This window comes from Chlamydotis macqueenii, chromosome 25 (genome assembly GCF_036417535.1).
Source record: "Chlamydotis macqueenii isolate bChlMac1 chromosome 25, bChlMac1.mat, whole genome shotgun sequence".
Taxonomy (NCBI): domain Eukaryota; kingdom Metazoa; phylum Chordata; class Aves; order Otidiformes; family Otididae; genus Chlamydotis; species Chlamydotis macqueenii.
Genome location: NC_141580.1, coordinates 5781794 through 5804704, shown reverse-complemented (window position 1 = coordinate 5804704; position 22911 = coordinate 5781794). Strand labels below are relative to the sequence as shown.

The following is a 22911-nucleotide window of genomic DNA, read 5'->3' as shown; positions in this document are numbered from 1 at the left end:
TTCACGTTATCGGATAAAATAATTTACTTTTAGATGTCGAGGGCAACAAACTCAAATAAAGGATTCACAATTTTGCTGCAAAAATTGAACTCAGCCTCTTGAAAGTCCAAGTCCCTCTCTAGAGCTCATTCTACTCTCAATATTACAAATCCAGGACTCTGGGAGACAACATTTTTTTTTGTTTTTCCGTGCCAGGAATATATTGAGAAGGTAACAAAAAGCTGCTTTTCCCCTGGAATGCGGGATGAGGAAGGTAACCCTGGCTGGGGAGCTCAGGACCCGATTCAGAGGCAGTGACGGATCTCTGCCGCAGCAGCAGCATGCCGAAGATGAGTCTGAAGAAAGGAAGCGATCCTCCTCCGAGTTCCTTAACGAGCTCCCCTCTAGCAGGACAAGCGTTTAGAAAAGGTCAGCAGCATCAACAGCTGGAGAAACCTTTTCCAAAATAGAAGAGAATTAAAAAAGAGAGTGCGCTTCACCGGGTGCTAGCACTCCTCCTGTTCGTGCCCTGCAGTCACCGAAAGCAGCAAATCTTTAATCTACGCAGAGTATTTTCCAAAGGAAACTGTAACTTCTTCATCCAAGCCACAACTGTGAGGTGGACAAAGCCACACAAGAACTACCAGAGATGATTGTAAAGATCATAACTTAGCCAAAATCTAGAAATTTTTTTAAGTCACTAAGACAAGGTAAGAATTAAGCCAATTTTTTTTTCCATTTATGTGGTTTTTTATTTTTTATTTTTAATCAGGAAACTATTTTTCCTTTTGCCACCGCCCTTCTGCAGGGTCGAGTACCTGGTGCTTGAAAGCTGCCGGCTAACTGCAGGTTAGGGCTCCCACCAAAACACAGCAGGATTTTCCCAAAAATTCATGATGAATAGCAATCCTGTATAAAAACAAAGCTCAAGCGCTGAAAGAAACGCTGGGGAAGAGTCCGACAGGAACAAAGTCTGGCCCTTTGTCAGGCTCTGGCCTCCACTAACAATGGTGTCAGCCAGCGGCGCGCCTGAACCAGAACAGAACACGGGTTGAGCTGGCAGTGGTGACAAAGGACAAATCGCACTAAACGGCAGTTTGGGAGCAGTTTCTTTCCAGCCCGGTTTTGCGAAGCAGCGCTCAGCTCCTTTTGATCTCGTCCGGCCTAAAAGACATCACCAGCGCCGATGGAAACCTCCGGTTACCGAGTGCTCCCCGCGGCCCAGCCGCTGGTGCCGCTGGTGCCTGCTGTCAGTTAACGGATAATTTTCATAGCGTTCACAAAGCCCAAGTGACAGATTAATTTGATACCAGCGCTTTTCACACCCTTGCTTTGCGCGGAGGCCTTCTGCCGCAGGAGAGGGCTATTTCCTCGGAGCAAGGCCGGTCTGTGAGCAGCGCACCACCATGCTCACGCTTTCAAATACTAGTTTGGGCTCCTCTTTCCTTCTTTGTCCCCAAAACCCGGAGTATGAATCCCCATCGTCTCCTCCAGATTACTGCTGACTACAGAGATGTTTCTATTTTAACCAGCATGTAAATCTATTATTAACCTCAGCAGCTAACCAAGGTTTCCACAAGGGAAAGGTAAACAGCTTTAAAAGAAAGGAACCATTTTTAACTGATCAGAATCAGCGCAGTTGCATTCTGAAAGAGCATCTTCATGACAAATCAAAGTGTTTTTAATCTCTTGCATGATACCCGGGCCTGGGCTGGAATGTCCCTTTCTTCATATCAGTGGAAAAAATTCACATAACAAAATTATTTTAAGCAAACGGGGCTCTCCTACTTAATGATTTGGTTCCAGACTGTGCTCAGAACTGAGCTGAGGATTTTCTCCTAAACCAGAAAAATAAAATCATGATGACTCTCCTCTGTCTTTTTTTACAGACAGCATCAAAAATGTATAAAACCCGAGTCCTCACCCTTGCACAAAGGACTGGAAATGTGTAATTACAGAGTGTTTCCTTCCCTCTACCTGACACATGTCTCGGCATCCACACCGTTAACCAAAATCACCCAGCAGGCAGCACCGGGAGCTTCACCTCAAATACCTCGATTTAGATAACGGGGGATTTTAACATCTTTCACTGAAACACGTTTGCAGGAAGCTTTGTTTGCCACAACGCGAGCTGTTGTGAAGAGCAAAAACAAAAAAAAAACCATTCGTGAGTTCTTCTGTTTGTGCCAAACACGTGCAACCCCCCCGCACCGCCTGCAGTTCTGGTTCAGTTTTGCTCCCACACTCGATTGATGCCGTTGAGCGGATTAGGGTTAGGGGCACGCTGCGTGCACCCAAAGCTGTAAGCAATTCTGGTGAAACTGGTATTTATGGCTCAAGCTTTGACTATCAGGAAAGCGGTCAGAAGCGCAGTTTCCTTTCCCAAGACAGGCTTTTCTGCGTGCCCTCACGCTGGGCTAAAACAAGCGGTGTATGTAAGTGTACACATATACTCCTCCCATTTTACTTATATGCATATATACATACACAGATTTTCTCCAGTTTTTCAATATGTGCACACACAAATATATGTATATACACATTCATTCTCCATTTTTTAACACATGCACACACAAATTACACACACACTCACAGTCCTGTCTTACGTACACACTGTACACGTGGCACAAACTCCAATAACCAAACCTCTCCACTTCTCCAACCAAATCAATCGCCACCACGGCGGCTGATGTAACGAAACCACCGATGGAGCAAAATCCCAGCACTTTGGGCATGTGAAAGGGAAAGCTGAGGAACGCAATCTCCCTAAAGACGCCCTTGTGCACAGCCAAAAGGAGCCCCGCGTGGAACGAGCACAGGGTAACGGGCTCTGATGGAGCCCACGGACCAGCGTGTGAAGTTGAGATCCATTTTTAGGAATTACTGCTTGGTCGCCAACACGACTGGCTCCAAGGCATGCCAGTTTAAGAACCCAGAACTAAAGAAAATTAATCCAGTGCACACTAACTATTAAAACTGGCTGACAGGCCTCAAAGCGCAATGGAAAATACAAAATTATCCTTAGGGAAGTGATTTTCTGCAGGGATTGCTTTTTACTGTTCTTTTAACTCCCCCTTCCCTTCAGCGATCCTGGAAGAAAACCAGCGCCTGCGGATGCAGACGATACAGGATTAGGGGAACAGAAAGCATTGAAGAGAGCAGGCCACTGATACACACTGATCTGAACGGCACAGGCAAGCCAGATAGAAAATATCGTGTGTATTTTAACACAGATTAAAAAAAAAAGGAATTCTTTAAGTTCGGGTGTGCTGCAGAACAGAGCACAGTGCTCAGAAACAAAGGATGGGTCTCGGTCACCTTTGGTGGTGACATCTGAGCTGCCTTCACAATCCACGGCGTTTAGATCAAACACTTCCACGCTGCAGGGAGGATCAGACACAGGAGGTGACACACGCAGTGCGACAGTCACAAGAGGATGACAGTAAAAGCAATTAGTGCTTTGGAAAGTGGCTAGGATCAGGTCTGCTGTGGCGGAGCACAGCTCTGAAGGGAGGGGAGACCTCATTATTCTCTACAACTCCCTGACAGGAGGCTGCAGGGAGGTGGGTGTTGGTCTCTTCTCCCAAGTAACGAGCGATAGGATGAGAGGAAACGGCCTCAAGTTGTGGCAGGAGAGGTTTAGGTTGAATGTTAGGAAACATTTCTTCACTGAAAGAGCGGTCAGGCGTTGGAACAGCTGCCCAGTGGTGGAGTCACCAACCCTGGAGGTGTTCAAAGAACGTGTAGACGTGGCACTTTGGGACATGGTTTAGTAAACGTGGTGGTGTTGGGTTGATAGATGGACTTGATGATCTTGGAGGTCTTTTCCAACCTTAAAGGTTCTATGATTCTATGAAGTACATCCAGAAAGCGTCCTCAATACGTTGGTCAGTTGAGACACCTTCTCGAGCCTTAAGGACCACAAAGCAATGTGGGTGTAAATGACAAGGAATATAAATGACAAGGCTAAGTCCTTCCCTGGCTGATAATCCTGCCCTTTTACGCCCACCCCCACTCCAAGAGCTCCTCAGGTCCCTTTCTCCTTAGCGCGGGCTCCAACTCTTGAAGGGACACTGTGGCACATCCACAGCTTCTGAGAGCTGTTTCCCCTGTGCTGTAAGCAAGACTCTTGGCAATCCACCGATGAGAGCAACACGCTACCCCCTCACCTCAGAGCATCTTTTCTTCCTGCCAAGCAGCATAAGAAGAATCCCATGACCCAAATTCCATACACTCGCTCCTACAAGGAACTACCCAACACAGTGAGCTGCTAGAGGATTTTTCCAGCTATTTCAGGACCTATCCCTGCTTTCTGCCAGCTCTTCTCACCTGGCAGGCACAAGGGCTCTGAGACAGCCGTAGCGGAAGAACAGCAAGGACAGCGCCCAGGCCAACTCGAGTTCACAGACACGTCTGCACGCTGCTCTAGGGGCAGGCGTGAACTTACTGCGGCCACTACATCCACGTCTCAGCCAGCTTTCCCATCATTTCTGTTGCGAATTCAGTCACCTAAATAATTGCACTGTTAAAAAAATCAGTCAAGTTGCTATATTATAGGTATCTTAACCAGCAGAGTTGCCACTCCAAAATTTCATAGCTCATAGAAGCCGTGTTAGTTTTATGCTATACTAATTTGTGACCGCAAGCTGAAAGTAAGAAAACTCCTACCAGGATTAATTTAAAAAAGATGCAGCTAAGGTAGATTTTCATGGGCAATGGGAAAAGATGTGAACTCAGGCAATATGTTCCCAAATGTGAAGCCTTTATGCCTAAGAACAGGAACAGTGTCACTTCTCCAAAAGCAGCTGCCACAGTACAGCATCTGAAGACATTACCTTTGAACTTCTTCTAAAATGTCTAAACTATTTCTTGTTGAAAAATTCTGAAATTCCCAATGTAGGATGTGTCAGCATTGAAGTTCCCAGTTCAAACATTTTGGGAAAATCATAAAAACTGAAACAAAGCATCTGAATTAGAAGGTTTAGGCATACTCAGCATAAATGTCCCCACCAGCCTCCTCACCTGTCCTACACCCTGATGCAGAACGGCGTACAATTTTACATGATTTTATTACACAAGTGTTTAAGTATCATCACCTACACACAGCCAAGGGTTGTGCAACCTTACCCTTGCTAAAACCTCATAACTGGGGTTTCAGGACTGGTATAGAGATGGCTGGAAACGGCTCTGTATGTTCTGAGAGGACTTTAGGTGAGAGCCCCCGGAACCCAAGGAAGCCACTCCACACATCCCTGGGGAGCACAGCTCTGAAGTCCCATCACAGGGTCACCCACCGATTGAACCTTCAGGCTCAAGATTTCACCACTGGATCCACTTTCTCTTCACAGCCACCACCTTCCAACAGGCAGGACAGAGAAACCTGACACTTGCCATGAGGCACACGGCGACTTTCGGCTAATCCCATTTAATGAGGAATTCCCAAAGTGCCTCTCAAGCGGGAGACGGCTAATCCCATTCACTGACCGGATTTTTTTTTACTCTTCGAAAATGGAAAGTGGCTGAAAGTAAGAGTATTTCCTCTTATTTTCATTTACAGATATTGCTTTGAAGAGGGAAACCATGACATTTGGATATATGGAAAATGAAACGTGAGCTGTTCCTGTACATTGCTGTTAAACCAGTAACTTTTATTAGATGTTGGAGAAAAATGAGATTTTAGACCAGCTCTCCCATTTAGCCAGCTATGCTGAGATTTGTCATTTCAAGCAGCAAAATATGCTAATATTGTATTAAGTGAAGATTAAACAGTATTTAACTGTCATTCTTCTACAGACAGTGATTAGATAAAAATGTCATTGTTAAATCAGTTCAAGAAATTGAAATAGTTCATACCATTACATGAAAAGCGCAGTTTTTCAGACTGATGGCCATACAACACACTTTTTTTTTTAAAAAAAAAAAAAAGAACACGTGCCTCCCCCTGAGCTATAGCTGACACTTGACAAAAAGGCTGGGTACTTGGTAGCAATGTCCGAGCCAAAGGACCAGCAACCAGGGCAGTGTGAGCAGGGAACATACAGGATCTGGAGTGTGATCAGTGGTTTCACAGCTCTTCCCACCAGCAGAGACTCATCAAAGCACTGGGAGCACCAGGTAGCTGAAGCTGTCACCTGTGTTCGCAACGCGCCAGACATGAAAGAACTCCACCTCCTCCACAGGATTCCCAAAATGAAGTGTGTTGCTTTACAACACCCATAATCTCCTGAGCCTTCAAGAGTAGCTACCTTTGAAATGAAACTATGTTTAGCTAAATGCAAAACCAACGAATGTTTGCAGTTGCTTTTCAGCACTGAATTTCTCAAAACAAGTGACGCTGATGCTGAGAACTTGTTTCACATGAATTTAGCACCTACCTCCAGCAGTACAGAGAGCAGCCAACTTCACACTGCCCTGGTGAGAAGTGGCTAAGCTGGCACACTCTTCTTGAATTAATGATAAAAATGACCTAACGTAAGCTAAACCCACTCCCACTGTAAAGGTGATTACTGTTGGCTCAGCTGTGCACGATAGCCACCTAGGTGTTCAGTTCAGCAATAAAACAGCTTTTGCACCTCCATTTAGATGAGAGACCATTTTCAGGAAGCAGAGATGACATTTTACAGCTCAAGCAACAAATCATTTACTGATACTGGGGGCAGGGGGAGCAATTTGGGAAAGGAACAGGTATATCCTAATTTCACATGTTAAGGGTTTGACTGCAAGAGGCACTCAGGAGACATCGTGACACACTCAAAATGCACCTTCAGTGATACTTTTCCCCAAACGTCCATGCTCTAACAAACACGTACAGGGAAGGCAGAAGGGGAGAGCAAAGTGCTGTAGCTAAAAAGCATGTCCCAAAAATGCAAGGAAAACAACGTTGCTCTGATATCCTAGTAATGCTGAAGTAACACAGCTAAAGCTCAAGACTGGCACCAAATTACTTCAGGGGAGGTTTCTGATTTGGCATGCTAGACCGAGCTTTCCACAAAACGCACCGCCAGCACTGACCTCTTGAAGTGACTCGCCAGGACTCCCACCAGCTCTCCAATCCTGCTGTCGTTGGAAGGCTCTTTACTGAAGAGACAGACGATGAGATCCTTGTTGTCTTTGGTGTGGAAGACCACGAGCTGGTCCTTTCCGTTGGAGACACTAAGTCCTACCAACTGTGAAGAAGAAATAAGAACATACACACGTTGATGTATCACCCCTACTTGCCAGCCCAGTTCTGTCCTCTCCAGGACGCCACGCTTGCTCTCAACATCTACCTCTACCAGAGAGCTCAGGGCAATGGCAGCGGGCAGGTCCTCACACCTGTTGAGAAAGTCAAACAACAGGGTTTTTTGGAAGCCAACAATCATCTAGTTGAAGATGTCCCTGCTCCTGCAGGGGGGTTGGACTAGATGACCCTCGAAGGTCCCTTCCAACCCAAACCATTCTATGATTTTATGAATCTCAAAGGTGCGAGGAAATTTTACGGTCTAGACTGGGTTTGCTCTGAGCAACTCTTGGCAGAAGCAGCGCCCTCCCCTGCCACTGCAGCGCCTGTCTGGTACTGCGGGCCACCCACCAAACAATTTCTAACGGCTGAAGCTTGCTTTCTGAAAAATCTCACACTGGACAATGCCATATCACTTGGTGGCAAGCCACAAGCCTGCTTTTTTTTTTTCTTTTCAAAGGAAACCAACAGTAATCGTGAGTCTGGGCAAAAATCACCTTCAAACTCATAAACGCAGCGCTGGGAACGCAATGATACGCAGATAACGTATGAAACTTTTTTACTGAAAGCCTAAACGTCTTCACAAATAATATAAAGTTGCAAACTCTGCAAAACCATGAATGACCAGTATTAGGCATGGATTAAGGTTTTGCTGTTTTGACAAAATAAAAAGGTGGGGGGCTTTGGTTTGGGTTTTTGCGGGTTTTTAATTTTCTTTTTCTCTGTTAAGTAACTGCTGCTTGCACATCAAAAGCTTTGTCCTCATCATCTCACAAACCAAAGCAGCACATTCTCAAGAGTGGCAATCTGGGCACACAGGTTACTCAGAGGAATATTAGAAAAAGCAAAAAATGAATCTGTGCTGGGAAAACAAAATATAGGGATGGCAAAGGAAACACCAAGAGGCGAGTACATTTAACAAACCGGTGCTAAAGAAAGGTGGAGGGGGAGAGGCGGCGGAAGAGAGAGGCAAAAAAGATGCATATGGGGAGAGAATAGAGCAGACATTCCCTGTCCACCGAAGGACTGCATGACTCCTTTGAGACACCCAGAGATGTGCAGAGGGAAGGCACTTTCTCCTAAAAATGAGCGGCACTGATACACCATTTTGTGGAAAATGAAGTCTCCTTATTCCCTTCCTAAGGCAAAAAAGCTTTCTGTGTAGCCCCGCTGGCTGTGCTGGGAAGGACAGCACAGGTGGAGTGCATTCTCTGCCGTTCGCGCTATTTTGAGGTGATGAAACACTTCAAAACCAAGCTGCACTTCACACACAGACATTACCAGCTGCCGGGGTTTACAGTGTCCCTTAAAATCCATTTGTGTTCTTAAATAACATCCTGTGAGCACAACAGCACCACGGGGACCGCTGCCATCAGGGTTTTAAATGTGCACCAAGTGTGAAAGGTGAATGAGTGGAAATATCTGGATATTTGAAAAGCCTGTTTACACATTAATTACTCAACAGAACCCTGTTAGAAGTCCAAGAGCCCTTCAAAACTTCCCTATTTCAGCCCTCCCCGTAAGACTATCTGGACAAATAAATAGAACACAAAAGAAATAACTGTAGAGAAGCTGCTTATCTCAATATTTGCAAACACTATTAGCTCTGCGTGAAGATCAGGAAAATGCTCAGAACATCCTTGACTGTATTCACCCCCGTACTGGAAAATGCAGCTGCAAGATCCTTCTGCTGCTTGGTTACCTTTTAATTCCTCCCTGCCATTATCTGTTTATTTCCTCTCCAGGTAAGAACAAAAAGAGAATTGTTTGTTGGTGCTTCTGAGGCGACCGCCAGAACGCTCGCACACAGAACATCCCCTACAGCAGCAGCTCAGTCCAGCAAAGGAGCCAGGGCTGGAAGGGAAGTTATTGCTTTGTCATCGTTTGCACAAAACGACAGATTCCTCAGGCAGGACACGAAACAACGGAATGCAGAGCCTGGGACACGAGGAGGCACTCGTTATGGGTGTACTTAAACCGTTTACATGTAAACACAGTTAAAGGAGATGGGGACCTGTAGTGGGATTTCTCCAGCTGAAAACAAGTTTGTGGCTGTAACAGACAGCAGCTGACTGTCTCCAGTGAGATTTCCATGGAAACGCTGTCCCTAAGGATGTCACCGTGTTGGTAGGGCGCTGACGGCGAGCAGCACGGCTCACGGGCAGAGGAATTTCAGCTGGGTTCACCTTCACACATCGGCAGGGCAATCCATCTTCCCTGGTGCACGCGTGTCTTTCTAGCAGCACACATTCAATACACCGACCTGCATCAGGGCTGGTGTAATTATCAGCCATCCGCTTCTCAAAAATCTTCGTATCAGTTAAAAAAAAAAAACCAAATTAAAAATAATTCTTTTGCCGAAAGGGAAGGAGTATCTGCATCACTCATTGGCTACGTACACCACCTCCCTGCACAGCGTAAGAGGCTTTCCACACAAGAAGGGATTGGGCACACAGGAAAACGAGAGAGGGATGCGAGGCAGTTCAAGCGGTGAAAGACAACGCGCATTGAAATCATTAAGTAACCAAGTACAAAACATAACTACCAAAAGGAAAAATCAAGTGCATTACAGCCGAAGCCATTGCTGGAGCTCAATTTAAGAAGTTCTGGCAAAAGAAATACAACTATTTCAGGTACTGTGTATGAACTAAATAAATCTCCCAGCTCTCCCCATCTCCTCCCTCGTGCTGCGGCGCAGAGGGGTCAGCAGTACATCAGCAGGATCAGCGAGCACGCCCCAGCACCACAAGGCAAGCCTGGCACATACGTGCAGATTGTCTACTGTTCCTCAGGGCCATGGTGCAGGAGAGGCAGGCAAAAGGAGACCGTGGCCAACAGACCAGAAATTTAGTGCCACAGCACATAGCTTCCATCAAATTTCCTCTTTGGAACATTACTCTGACACCTGTACGAGTCAGTGGAGTGACTTTGGGATCCATCCCTCCTGCGCAAAACGCTCCAGGAGCACCTCACTGCTGCTCAGGCCGAGGAAACCGTGCAGTCAAGAAACCTTGCAGTAGGTGGCTAAAGGGAATAATTGCAGATCTACAATAAAGCTGACTTACATCGATGGAAATTTAAGATTTCTAAGAGCAAGAGACCCAGATGCACAGCGCATTAACTGCTTTGCTGCCAGAGGAAATGCCAAGCAGACAGCCAACGACCAGCCTGCGCTACAGCACCTTGTATGAAGGGATACTCCATTTGAGACATCCACATTCTGTGAGAAACCAGTGCCTGCTAACATCTCTGAGTTACAGACACTCTACAGGAAACCTACGGATCGTATCTGACTTGCTCACCTCCTTTCATTTTGAAGGCATTAAAGATTTCAAACGTCCAGGCGACCCACGCACTGACCTGGCCTCGTGCTGTTAGGTAAATGTACAAGCTCCACCTTTAGATCCATCAAACACGCAGGTAAAGCAGACATTTCTCTAAAGCTATGATAAATACAGATTTACCTGTAATTACCAGTGTAGTAAGCGAAGTGCAGCGGCCTAGCCATTTTGTAAAAGGTAAGAGTACAGAAAACTAATAGTGAGAGGTTGTGACGGACAAAATTCCACCTTGTCCCCCTGAGTTCACCTTGACACGTCACAAAAAAACCACTCGTCCAGGAAAAATGCCCTGCTCAGAGTCTCTGTGTGCTTGCACAAGCTGGTTTGCACAAGCAGGGGTCAGCCAGCCACGCCGCAGCGCAATCTGCTGACAATCTCATTTTGCACAATGAAGAGATAATGTCAGTGGAGCAGAGCATCGGCTGAGGAAAACGACCTGCAGCTGCTGGCTCCCTGGCAGCAACATCTCTGCAAAACAAGAGACACGGCCGTGGAGACAGCGCCCTGCTGCAGCCAGCACGCTGACACGAGGAAACGCGGCAGAGGAGCGCGCCGCTCCGCACATGCTGTGGTGGGTGGCCGGCGCACGGCTTCAGTGGCTGACCAGCGCGGGGGTAGAAGAGGAGCTATCAAACCAACACTAGGGATGCAGGCTGAGCTCATCCACGTTTTACCGTTACCCTAAGCCCACCTCTGGTCTTTTAGCAACGTGGCTGCCAGGTTTATCATTTCTCCAAATGAAAACATGCCAACAGATTTCTGCAGGACATTTCCAAGCAGCCCAGCCAGGCTCTGTGGGTTTAAGATAACCAGAGTAGAGCTACCTCAGGCTGAGGAAAACAAATAAGCAGTTGAATCCATGCTCCAGGATGCTGAAGAGCTACGATGAGGTTTTCCCCCAACCCCCTTCCTACCAGTGATAATCTGCTGCTGTGTCACTGGCAGCTAAACTCTGCCCCCTCGAAGGCCGGACACCTCACTGTAATTCCAAATTTAGCTTTGATAAGATTTAATTAAACATGAACAAATATTAAAAAAAAAATTCACACGACACGAAGGATCAAACCAACCCCAGAGAGACAGGAATTGTGTCATAAGCTGCTGTGAAACGCTAACCCCCTTCCGGGGCCAAGAGCTTGCGGCGCACTGCAAATAAAAACCAAACCAGAAGGAGCAGAGGAAAGTGTGATGAGCAGTCTGGGGTTTGGCTTTTATTTTACAGGCTGAAATGAAAGCTAACACGATGCATCAGTGTTGCAGATAATTGCACTATAACTGTTTTAAAGACATTAAATACACTAAAAATTGTAAACCAATTTTCATGGACATGAAAATGGAGCTAAACAGTGGATGCGCTGCCCATCACTATGAGAGCCTGCAAGGAGATTCTCCAGTGCTGGTACTTACGTTATAGAGAGGGATGGTCTTCATCACTTTGTACTGCTTCATGGGGTCCATCTTATAGAGGTGGCGATCGGTAATGAAGATTGCTCTGTCCTCCACCTTATTAAAGCGATTGACCTGTAAAGAAGCACATTTTCAGTCCCGCTGATCACCGCAAGAACACGCAGAATAAAGCTCTGCAGCAGTAAATACGCAAAACTCGCAGAGCAAATATGCAAAACTCGCAGAGCTCTTAAAGAGGTTTTCTCCACAGATCTTGAAGCAGTGAAAAGGGAAGATGGACCCCGCAATCCCATTTTACAAACAGAGAAACGCAGGGTCTCGGAGAAGCAACATTCCCAGAGTTCTCCAGCAGGGCAGCGGCAACCTGGCAAAGTCCACGGCTTCCATCAGATAACAGACAGATGCTTTCCCCGGCAGCGTCCAACCTGCACCCCTGCCCGCTGGCAGACATCAAGCCCTCGGCAGACGGACATTGGTCCTACGCTCTGTACGCGTCTTTCTCAACCCTAAATTCTGATGCAGAACACCCATCCTGCAGAGCTAAACAGGGCGTCCCCAGGGTCTGTGGCAGTCCAGCCCTGAGGCATTTGAAAGCTGATGCTTTGGCCCATCCTAAATTTGAGCGGGTTCCATTTCCCTCTTTTAAAACATCTGTGCCTCAGATGTAGGCAAGTGACTTGCCCCAGAAGTGAAGAAACCTGGACAACAGCCCTTCCCCTGCCCATTAGGGAAGTGACTGTGCCCCTGTACTCAGCACTGGTGAGGCTGCACCTTGAATGCTGTGTGCGGTTTTGGGCCCCTCAGTACAAGAAGGGACACTGAGTTGCTGGAGCTCGTCCAGAGAAGGGCAACGAAGCTGGTGAGGGGTCTGGAGCACCAGTCTGATGAGAAGCGGCTGAGGGAACTGGGGTTGTTCAGTCTGGAGAAGAGGAGGCTGAGGGGAGACCTCATTGCTCTCCACAACTCCCTGACAGGAGGCTGTAGGGAGGTGAGTGTTGGTCTCTTCTCCCAAGTAACGAGCGATAGGACAAGAGGAAATGGCCTCAAGTTGCAGCAGGGAGGTTTAGGTTGGATATTAGGAAAAATGTCTTTACTGAAAATGGCCCGGCACTGGAACAGGCTGTCCAGGGGAGTGGTGGAGTCCCCATCCCTGGAAGTGTTCAAAGAACGTGTAGACGTGGCACTGGGGGACATGGTTTAGTGGACATGATGGTGTTGGGTTGATAGTTGGACTTGATGATCTTGGAGGTCTTTTCCAACCTTTAAGATTCTGTGATTCTGTGATTAGTGGAAGTGTTAGCCAAGTACGGGCACGCTCCACCGGATTTGGCGAGGTTGTGCCATTCTGCAAGAAGGAAGAAGAGACTGAATGGGCCAGAAGGAGCCCGGGAGAGCCAAATGTGTAGGCAGGGACCTAGGCAACCGGCTGGTGGCAGGAAGGCAAGGTGATTTCTTGGCAAGCAGAAGACCCAAGCTGGAGTGCCCTCAGGCTGCAAGGGGTACTGAACACAACGCTCTCCCTTCCAAAGCAAGAAAGGCAGCGCGAGAGCAGAACCAGTCTGGTCTAAAGCAGCAAACGAGGTCCTGCTGCCCTTTCCAGGACATCCTGACCCCATACCCCGAGCCAGCTCTGCTGCTCGTCAGCCTTGTCAATTCACCAAGCTGACAAAAACCTGCCCTTTTCGTGAAGGGCACAACGAGCACCAGAGCCACGGCAAGGGAAAGAGGAGCTTGCTACCCAGCGATGCCGTCCAGGGCAATTCCAGGAACATGGAGAGCAGAGCTACAGCATTCAGCAACCAAACAAGAGAGCTCCCAGAGGCATCTGCACACCTCTAAGGTTAACTGCCCACTGAGCGAGATTTTCGGTTCTTTTGGGTTTTGTTAAATGCTTACACCATTCTCAGGTTGCTCTGAGTCTGTATTCCAGTCTCCCGATTTCCAATCCGCTCCTGGGAAGTACTTACAACTAGGAAAATCATAGTGCGCTTCAAACAACTTTAGTACTTGCTTCCAGAAAGAGGGAAAGGTGTTTTCAGCTTTAAATGACTGTACCCTCTGACACAGGCAGGGTACGGAGGAGATGGAGCTGGACTTCTTGGGGAAGCACAGCAAAAGGACAAGAGGCAGCGGGCAGAAGATGCAGCAGCAGAAAGTCCAATGGGACATAAGGGAAAAAAAAAAAAATCTCCCCAGGAGGGTGGCAGCCCTGGGACAGGGCTCAGAGAGGCTGTGTCACCGTCAGCCTCGGGGATTTTCAAAACTCAGCTGGCTGGGAGCCTGGCAACCTCATCTAACCCTGAGGTTAGCCCTGCTCAGAGCGGGGTGCTGGACCGCAGACCTCCAGAGAGCCCTTCCCACCCAAACCATTCTGCGGTTTCCTCAGCCCATACGCTACCAAGAAAACAGACTTCACAGTATCTGAAGTATTCTCACAGTGTCTAGCAGTTCAGCAAACACAGCTCAGCGTCACCACTGGGAAACATTAATATCTTCACATCTCAGTGTTCCTCCAGGCTCCACAGCCGTAAATTTAAGACCAATTACAGATGGACGCTATAACTCAACAAAGATCCATTAGCTGCCTACTGAGGCAAACCACTGTATCATCACCTGCACTCTCGCTGGCAGTCAAGAGCAGCAGACATCCTCTGTGTATATACGTCCTACCCCTTGCAGAATAATCTTGGGCGTACTCAAGAAGTTGGTTCACTTTAATTGAACTCAAAACATCACCTACCCGGGATATTGCTTGCATAACCAGGCACCCAGCGTATGGGGAAAATCAGCTCTGTATTGTAGCGTACTTATGGTTTCTGTCTGGATCAACTCTAAAACTTCCTTCCCCCCCTATTCCCCCGCCCAAGTATCAATTATACTGAGGAGAAGGACTCAGGGGTGCTTGTGGATGAGAAGCTCAACAGGAGCCGGCAATGGGCACTTGCAGCCCAGAAAGCCAATCCCACCCTGGGCTGCATCCCCAGCAGCGTGGGCAGCAGTCGAGGGAGGGGATCCTGCCCCTCTGCTCCGCTCTGGTGAGACCCCCCTGCAGCGCTGCGTCCAGCTCTGGAGCCCCCAACAGCAGAAGGACGTGGAGCTGTTGGAGAGGGTGCAGAGGAGGCCACGCAGATGCTGAGAGGGCTGGAGCAGCTCTGCTGTGAGGCCAGGCTGAGAGAGCTGGGGCTGCTCAGCCTGGAGAAGAGGAGGCTCCGGGGAGACCTGAGAGCGGCTCCCAGTGCCCAAAGGGGGCTGCAGGGAAGGTGGGGAGAGACTCTTCAGCAGGGCCTGCTGTGACAGGACGAGGGGTAAGGGTTTCAAAATAGAGGGAGGCAGATTCAGACAGGACATCGTTTTTCTCCGCAGTAAGAGCAATGGAAGGACAGATTATTTAAGCACCAGCTAATGAAGCAAAGTAACAGACAGCCCAGCAGCCAGCCATGTACAGGGGCCATGTAATTTCCTAGGTATTCTAAAGCTCTGAATTCACGTCTATTTCTGGCCACCGATGAGTCTCCAGCAACAGCATCCCTCCAGTACCTGACAAATAAAATTACCAAAACTGCTGTCAAGTGCCATATAAGCACATCATAAAAAAAACTGCAAGTGTTTATTAAAAATGTACTCATTGAATGGACACAAGATACCAGATGTTGTACCTGCACAGTAACGTCTGACCCGGGGAAGATCCAGGAAGACTGACGATAACAAATCACTGTTCTGCACCTTACCGAATTGGTGTGATGGGTTACAAAAACAGAGGTGGGAGGATCAAGTTATGGTAGGAAACAGAATTATATTCTCTCCAGAGAAGTGTTTTATACCCTGGGATCGTGCCTTTATCCATATCTCCTCTCTAAACATTTCAGCTCCCTCCATCCCCCCACTCATCACAAACATTCTCCTAGGCTGCTGGTTACGTTAGGCTGCAGCAAGTGGGGTTTTCCCAGAGGAAACACACATCTCACCACTATTACAACTGATTTGTCCAGGAAACGCTACACCAAAAGGAGAATATGTGGTGTCACCTAGACTTTCAGATGCCCCGAGAGGCCGGGTACTAAATAATCCCCAGATGCAAAGATTTGTGAAAAGTAAGTGAGAAGCAGGACACAAAGCAGAAAGCATTTCTCACTGAGGCAGAACCAGAGCCATCGGCGTATCACAGCCGCAGGGATGTTTGTTCATCAGCTGGGAAGGGCTGAGAAGGGCGAGATGTGATGGGGCAGAGGGACATAAACAGGATTTTCCTAGGTGACAGCAGGAGAACTCAAATATTCTCAGTCAATGGCAGCAGAGTGGTGAAGTTCAAAGCAGATAAAGGCAAAAAATGCAAACTGAAGAGCTGCATGCCAACTTTAAATTAACGGCACCAACTCAGAAAAGTAACTGAAGACAATTTTAGAGAGCTGGGGATAGATCTGGGCACAAACACGCGAGGCAGCTGAAAACGGAAGGCTTTGCATGCAGTAAAGACTGGCACGGGGAATAATGTCTTGGGCCCCGGTCAAACCTGGGACAGTGCGTGCGCACCGGGACGGGGAACGTGAAGGAGACTAACGGGTCAGAGAAGGTAAAGGAAGAGATCGAGGGCCTGGAAAAATCTCACAGGAAAAGATGCGGCATAGCTGAAGAGATGAATGGGAGGAAAAAAAAATAAAGGGTATGAAACACTGAACAGCCCAGAGAAAGCAGGTCAGGAGCGGCTGGTGCTACACGCTGAGCGGTTTGAGCAGAGCAGCACGGGCCCCTCAAGCCGCAATCCAGCTGCACAGCTTACAGCACACCATGCCCTGCGCCTCGGCAGGTTAACAAAGGCCTCTCCAGTCTGTTAGGCTGTCACTCGCCCCACATGGACCTCAGCTCTGACGCTGTGCGGCCATGGTTCCCAAATAATTCCCATTTAAATTTATTTGAATTTTTTTTTTTTAAGAGTCTGTCAACACCACCTGCTCACTGCCATGAACCTGCCTGCTGTCTGTGCCCGCCTCCAGCACGGAGCCCACGGGGACAAGGGGAGCAGACCTCCCCGAGCTGTGCAACCAGAGCCACCCCACTGCAGAAGGTCCTGCAGCTGCTGCCCAGAACGTGGGGACGGGCACACGCCCAGCTTTCACAAGGCAACGTAATATCATGGAATCACAGAGCAGAATCACAGAAGGGCGACCTTCAAAGCCCACCCAGCCCAACCCCCTGCCAGGAGCAGGGACATCTCCAACCGGATCAGGTTGCTCACAGCCCCGGCCAACCTGGCCTGGAACGTTTCCAGGGATGGGGCATCCACCGCCTCTCTGGGCAGCCTGGGCCAGTGCTCCAGTGCCCTCAGCGTGAAACATTTCTTCCTTATTTTTCCCTTTTCCCCTTTCCTTCTATCACCGCAGCTCTACAAGCACGTTTTAAGTTCCACTTCTTGTGGTTACCCACTGTTTTTGGTGTTCACACTGAACAACAAATTCAGCAGAACGGCTAAAGAGACCTCCTGAAGGGGAAGCCCAGCAGCTTCTCCTATCCAAGAAGCAAATTCCCGCTGCCCTGGAGCTCAGGTCCTTTCCAGCTCTTTCCAAGCCATCGCTTTGCTTCAGGTGTCTCATGCACCTACGGCATGTTTATGTAAGTGATACACGCGGTGTTTTCAGAAGTAAACGGTCACGTTGGGAAGCAGGCACAGAAGCGACTCAGACAAACACCGCTGTTCCTTCGGTTTTGTAGGAGCAGAGACAGGCCTCGTGTTCTCAGACACAGCTCATACCCTCCCGGAGAACAGCCCTGCCCAGCATTGTCTTCTCTGTGCCTTCGGGGCATTTTTTGTTTATATCTTTGTTGATCCAAACGTGGATGAGTTTTAATTTAGTTTCCTGAGGAGCTGATAGGGAAAAATGAAAATCTGGCCTATGGCAGAAAAACCTCCAAGCGAGCTTTCCGGGTCTGCCAGGGGCCTGCAGACACCACAGGGCACGGGGCTTTGGAAGACACGGTCCTCTCGAGGGAGCTGGATGCCACGAATGGCAAGGGAAAAAAGTGGGAATAAAAACCTTATTCTAAAATAAATAAATAAATAAAAAAGAGAAACTGTTGTTTCCTAGGTGATACAACAAAATCAGGTGGCATGCATGAAATATGCATTTGGCTTCCCAAGGCAAAAAACTCAAAAATTTTCTTTGAAAAATGAAGAGCACCACAACGCTCAGAAATAACGTATTTTTCCATAGGCAGAAATGACCTGCTTCCACCTATACCTACTGCGAGAAAGCACGCGCACGCATCTCCCATCGGCGAGACTTCAAAGCCTCTTCACAGACCTTCTACAAAAAGAGCTACAAGAGCTTCAGTCCAAGCAGATCATTCTGTTATTAACAGATTACTATTATTAATCCCAAGCTGTCGAAATTAAGACCCCACGTGCTCACGCTAAAGAAAACTTTACCAGCAGTTATCAATACTTCAGGGGCAGTCTCCTGCCTGACAAGAGTCGGTTTTACTTCACTAGAACGATGTCAATCATCGGCTAAAAAAATCTGTCTTGAAGAACGTAACGGTTGGCAAACACCCTACAGGTTGTATGACACGTTCTGTACATAAACACTTCTCAAATACAGGAACTCCAGGCTCAGCTCGTGTCTATTCAAGTTGCTCAGTACTTATCATTTTAATTTATTTTCTTTCCAAGGACAGAAGTGTATTAGCGTGTAATTATTGGAAATTTTCAAAGAGCAGACACCTAACATTGCTGTTGACAGGAATTGTTTCACACATGGCGTGATGGTTCGGTGTCTTACTGAGAGCTGCAAAGGAACCCTGATGCTGCTCCGGAAATAAAATATCCTGCTCCGCTCCGCTCTTGATGCCAGTGACAGCTTTCTGCCTGCCCAAGGGACCACACATTTTCTCCTCAAGAACCTTCAAAAAAGCTGAATCATGAAAATGCACCAGGAATGGACTCAAGCAGCCTTATTCTGGGGAGTGAGGCTTTCTTAAAGAGCATTATTTAGGGGAAGCAATGAAACAATCTGATCATTAATTACATTTTCATTTCTATAACTCAGTCTTCAGTCTCCTGGCTAAAGCTTTGCATAAATCAAGTATCAGCAGAGAAAGAAACAGTGAATTTGCAAATCCACAACAAAGCAGGTTGAGCACAAGAAACGTGACAAACTTCCCAGCAGTGAACGCCGCTCCCTTCCAAACGCTCTGACCACCAAGACACCTGCACGCGCCAACGCCAAGCGCCACGTGTCTGCAAATAACATTTGGTACGACATAGGGAAGTTAAATATTATTTATTTCTTTTTTTTTAAGAAGAAAAAGGAAGAAAGTAGCAACCAGAAGAAATTCCCCCTGTCCCACAGCAGAGAAAGCTGATCCTCAGATGGCAGTTACTTGGGGAGGAGGCAGAATGCTACAGCTTGTATTTTCGACAAGAGGAACACCTTCCTTTTAAAAAGACAGCTTAGGATATAAATCGCTTTACGTGAAGAGTAAAAGGCGGCTAATGCTGTTTTTTCAGAGCAAGGACTGTGTTCTTGCTGCCAAGCACGGAGTCGCTTGCAGGCTCTACAACAGCTTTCACCGCTCCTTCGTCTGCAAATCCCATGTTCAGATTTAAGGCATGACAGATTACCTGAAGTGCATTGGTTGGAGAGTGAGATGGTAAACCTTGAAATGCCAAATCTTTGTTATGTTAGCTTTTAGAGATCAGGATTGTTTGTCTCGTCTCCTTTGTTCACTCCAGGCTTGCCTAGACATTTGTTGTCCACACAAGAGGGAAGACAAAGGGCTCGCTGGAAAAGACCTTGCATCCAAGCACGGATTTGAAAGCGGTCATTTGCTTTTGAGTTTAAACACGGAGATGTACTGAGATCACCAGGCTTACACACACCGTTAACAATTCCATGATTCCGCAAAGTTGCAGTCTTGTCCTCAACAGCAACGCTGAAATGATTTTGTTAGAGGAGAGGTACTCCTATTTGCTTCTTTAAGACCATCATTTTCCCGCAGGAGATGCTGCCTTTCACTGAAATAAGCTATATTTATTCTGCCTAACACAGACCCTTAAGAACGAAGAGCAGAAAAAGCATTAACAACCTCAAGGACTCGGGCACAGCCAGGCTGTGGATGAGCGGCCGTTCCCCCGTGCCAGCTGCCCCCTCACCCACGGCTCTGTGTGCAGGTCTTACCCCAGCACCGCTGTCCCTGCGCGCACGTAGTCTGCCCCTGTGCTCGTGCGTGGGCTTTCTTTATGGATGACTTCCAAAGCCACGCAAAGGCATCCCTGACTCAGCAGGCAAGTGGAAGATTAAGCCTGACCTCTCTGATCGAACAAAGCAACCATGAATTTAACCTTTGAAAAGATCCAAAGAGTTACAAGATAATTTAAAAGCCATAAGGCTCTAAGTCTAGACCCTTTCTGATTTCAGCTGAGGTACTTTTTGTAAGCTAAAGCTTTCTTCACCTCTGAAAGCACTGTACGTAAACTTCCAGGCCCAGGAAGAAATCCACACTGTGACAGGTAACCCCTCTTCCATCTCCAGATCGCCTTTATGGCTGAGGCGCTGGCACACCAACGCATCAAATCCCAGCAGAAAATGGGGTTTTGCAGCAAGTAAACACAGAAACAGGATGTACAGAAACAAGGCTTGTTTGTATGCTTGAGGATTTCTTCGCACACCGTAACCAAAAGGCGACGGCTCAGACGCCTGCCTCACGGAGCTCTGTGCTCCTGGTTCCTGAACAGAAGGCAGGGATGTGTGCCTCAGGGATGTGTGCTCTCCCCTGCGCTTGCACAGGAGATAGTCCTTCAGAGCTGAACCAGGAGCAAGCGAGACAAACATAAGGACTTAAAAGCTGAGAAGTTGCCTAACAGCGAGCAAAATGAAACTCCCGCACCAGGTACATGTACAGTACACGCCCCTCGCGCGCCCAGCAATCCCCTGCTCCGTCATCCCATTCCCATCTAAAACAATTCCTATACCACACCTCTAAGAACTGAATGCTGTATTTTTACAATTATTCCAGTTTAGCTAGAAACAGGTCACTAAATGAAGAGCAATTATTTAGTTTTCAGTCCAAAGTGAAAAAAACCAGGGAGAAATTATCCGGCATCTCCCTGTCCCTAACAGAGGCGCCAGCCAAACCGCTGCACGACGGTGAGGGTTTGGAGCGGGGCTCAGCCGATCCGCCTTTCATTCTAACAACGTAAAGTGGTGTTCACTCAAACCGCTCACCCGACCAGCGAACCACGCTCTTGAAGAGAACACGTTAAACGCAACGCAACGCTCCACTGAAATATTCCTATTTGGAAAGCAATAAGAGGTTTCTATTTTTATTTACATAAATCACTGTTTTATAACTAATGCAACTCACTCACACTAGCAAAGAAGTTCTGTTATACAGTGAGAACTGATGCTGCAAAAGGAATTTTGGAATGACAGAACATTTGCAGAGTCATAAACAACAATCACGCACACACACCACTTGGGCACGTGGGGACCGACTGCACCAGCACATTTTTAGAAATAAAAAGAATATATAGCTTCTTAAAACCACTCGAACAGCAGCAGCCCCGGCCTGCCACTGAAATGGTTTTGTCTGTTGGCTTTGTAAAATACAAAATACCCTCTCCTGACAGACACTTAAACCAGCATAACTTAGATCATTATGAACTACTCATAAAAAATTATGCAAGCACATTTTTTAATTAGTTTTTAAAACCTTCCAACCAATTTAACAAAACATTCTGCTGTGAAAAAAGCCAGAGGCACACCAGTGACACAGAACCAAGTGAACGTAGTCACGCCTCCAACACGCAGAGGCCACAGAAGCCACTCAAACCAGGCCCCTGTGGGTGCGATAGGTTGAGTTACGTATCAAACAATCACCGATCCTGCTCCTTCAAACAGGACTGCGTTGAACTGCCGTCTGTTAAACTGTCCCGTGATCCCACTGTCTCCAGGATCACCTCCTCGCCCTTGGCTTCCCAAGATGTCACCTCGACCGCGAGAAGTTTCCCCACCCAGCCCACGCACGCGCCAGTTACCTTGCGGACGTGACAGGAGAAGAGAACATTCATGTACTTGTCTTTCCGTTTCAGCTCGTTGGCAACAGGGATGAAGGAACCCGTGGTCTGAGGGTTATCCGATTTCTGAAAGAGCAAACACAGGCACATAACTCCTCTTGCTTACTGGAGAAAGTCATTGCGCTATGTCACAGCGGGCCAGGGCAGACCGCAGCTGCGCCGCCTCGTCCGAAGGCTTCCTCCACTCTCTGCCTCGGCAAACAGCGGCAGAGCATCTGGAGTTTTATCTGCTTTCTTAAAAAAAAAAAAACAACAAAAAAACCCCAAAACAACCTTAACAAAACAAAATGCTTAAAGGAAGGATGGAGTAAAAGGCAGCGATGCAACTTGCCTAGAGATAGTTTCTTTGTTCCTTTCCATTTGATGCTAGTTCTTAACATCCCGTTATAGCCAGAATTTTTGTTTTACACCAACTTCCTTCCTAGCTTTGGCCATTTGAAAAGCCAGCCGATGGCATTACTCATTATCTTCTAATGCTGCTTGTGATGCTCAAGCTAGGCTTAGCATTCAGAAAAATCACTCCCAGTGCAGCAGAAGTCAAAAGGTTCTGAAACTATATAAACTCATTTACAGAGGAAACGTCAAAGTCCTTCTCCCTCCCAAGAAACAAACAGTCACTTTTTCAAATTCCCATCCTTTCAGCATCCTACGCCCCAGCCACCGCACCGCTCACTTCACAGGCACTCACCAGCGCGATGTAGTTCCCCTCCCACGCTCTCTGCAGGCCGATATCAGCTCTGTGACCCTTCAGCACCTCCATGGCGGCAACCTTGGCCCTCAGCTGAGGTAGGACTTCTGGCGGGACGCTCCGGATGAGTTCACTGGCTCTCCACCTGCCCCAGAATGCCTGAATCAGTTCCAGTCTGGACCACGCACGAGGAGGACTGCTGCTGCCA

General features: G+C 47.6%; 1 protein-coding gene across 3 annotated transcripts in view; it reads right to left on the bottom strand.

Moving 5' to 3' along the window:
- MYO1D (myosin ID) overlaps positions 1-22911 on the bottom strand; it is a 158551-nt gene that overhangs the window by 49088 nt on the left and 86552 nt on the right. For 2 of the 3 annotated variants that reach the window (XM_086766952.1, XM_086766953.1), the window contains 4 exons: positions 22704-22848; positions 21977-22081; positions 11947-12060; positions 6991-7145 (listed from right to left, as the gene is read on the bottom strand). In XM_086766952.1, coding sequence (XP_086623078.1) covers positions 6991-7145; positions 11947-12060; positions 21977-22081; positions 22704-22848 — 519 coding nt within the window. The remainder of the gene's footprint in view (positions 1-6990; positions 7146-11946; positions 12061-21976; positions 22082-22703; positions 22849-22911) is intronic. The other variant, XM_086766954.1, reaches the window with a different exon arrangement.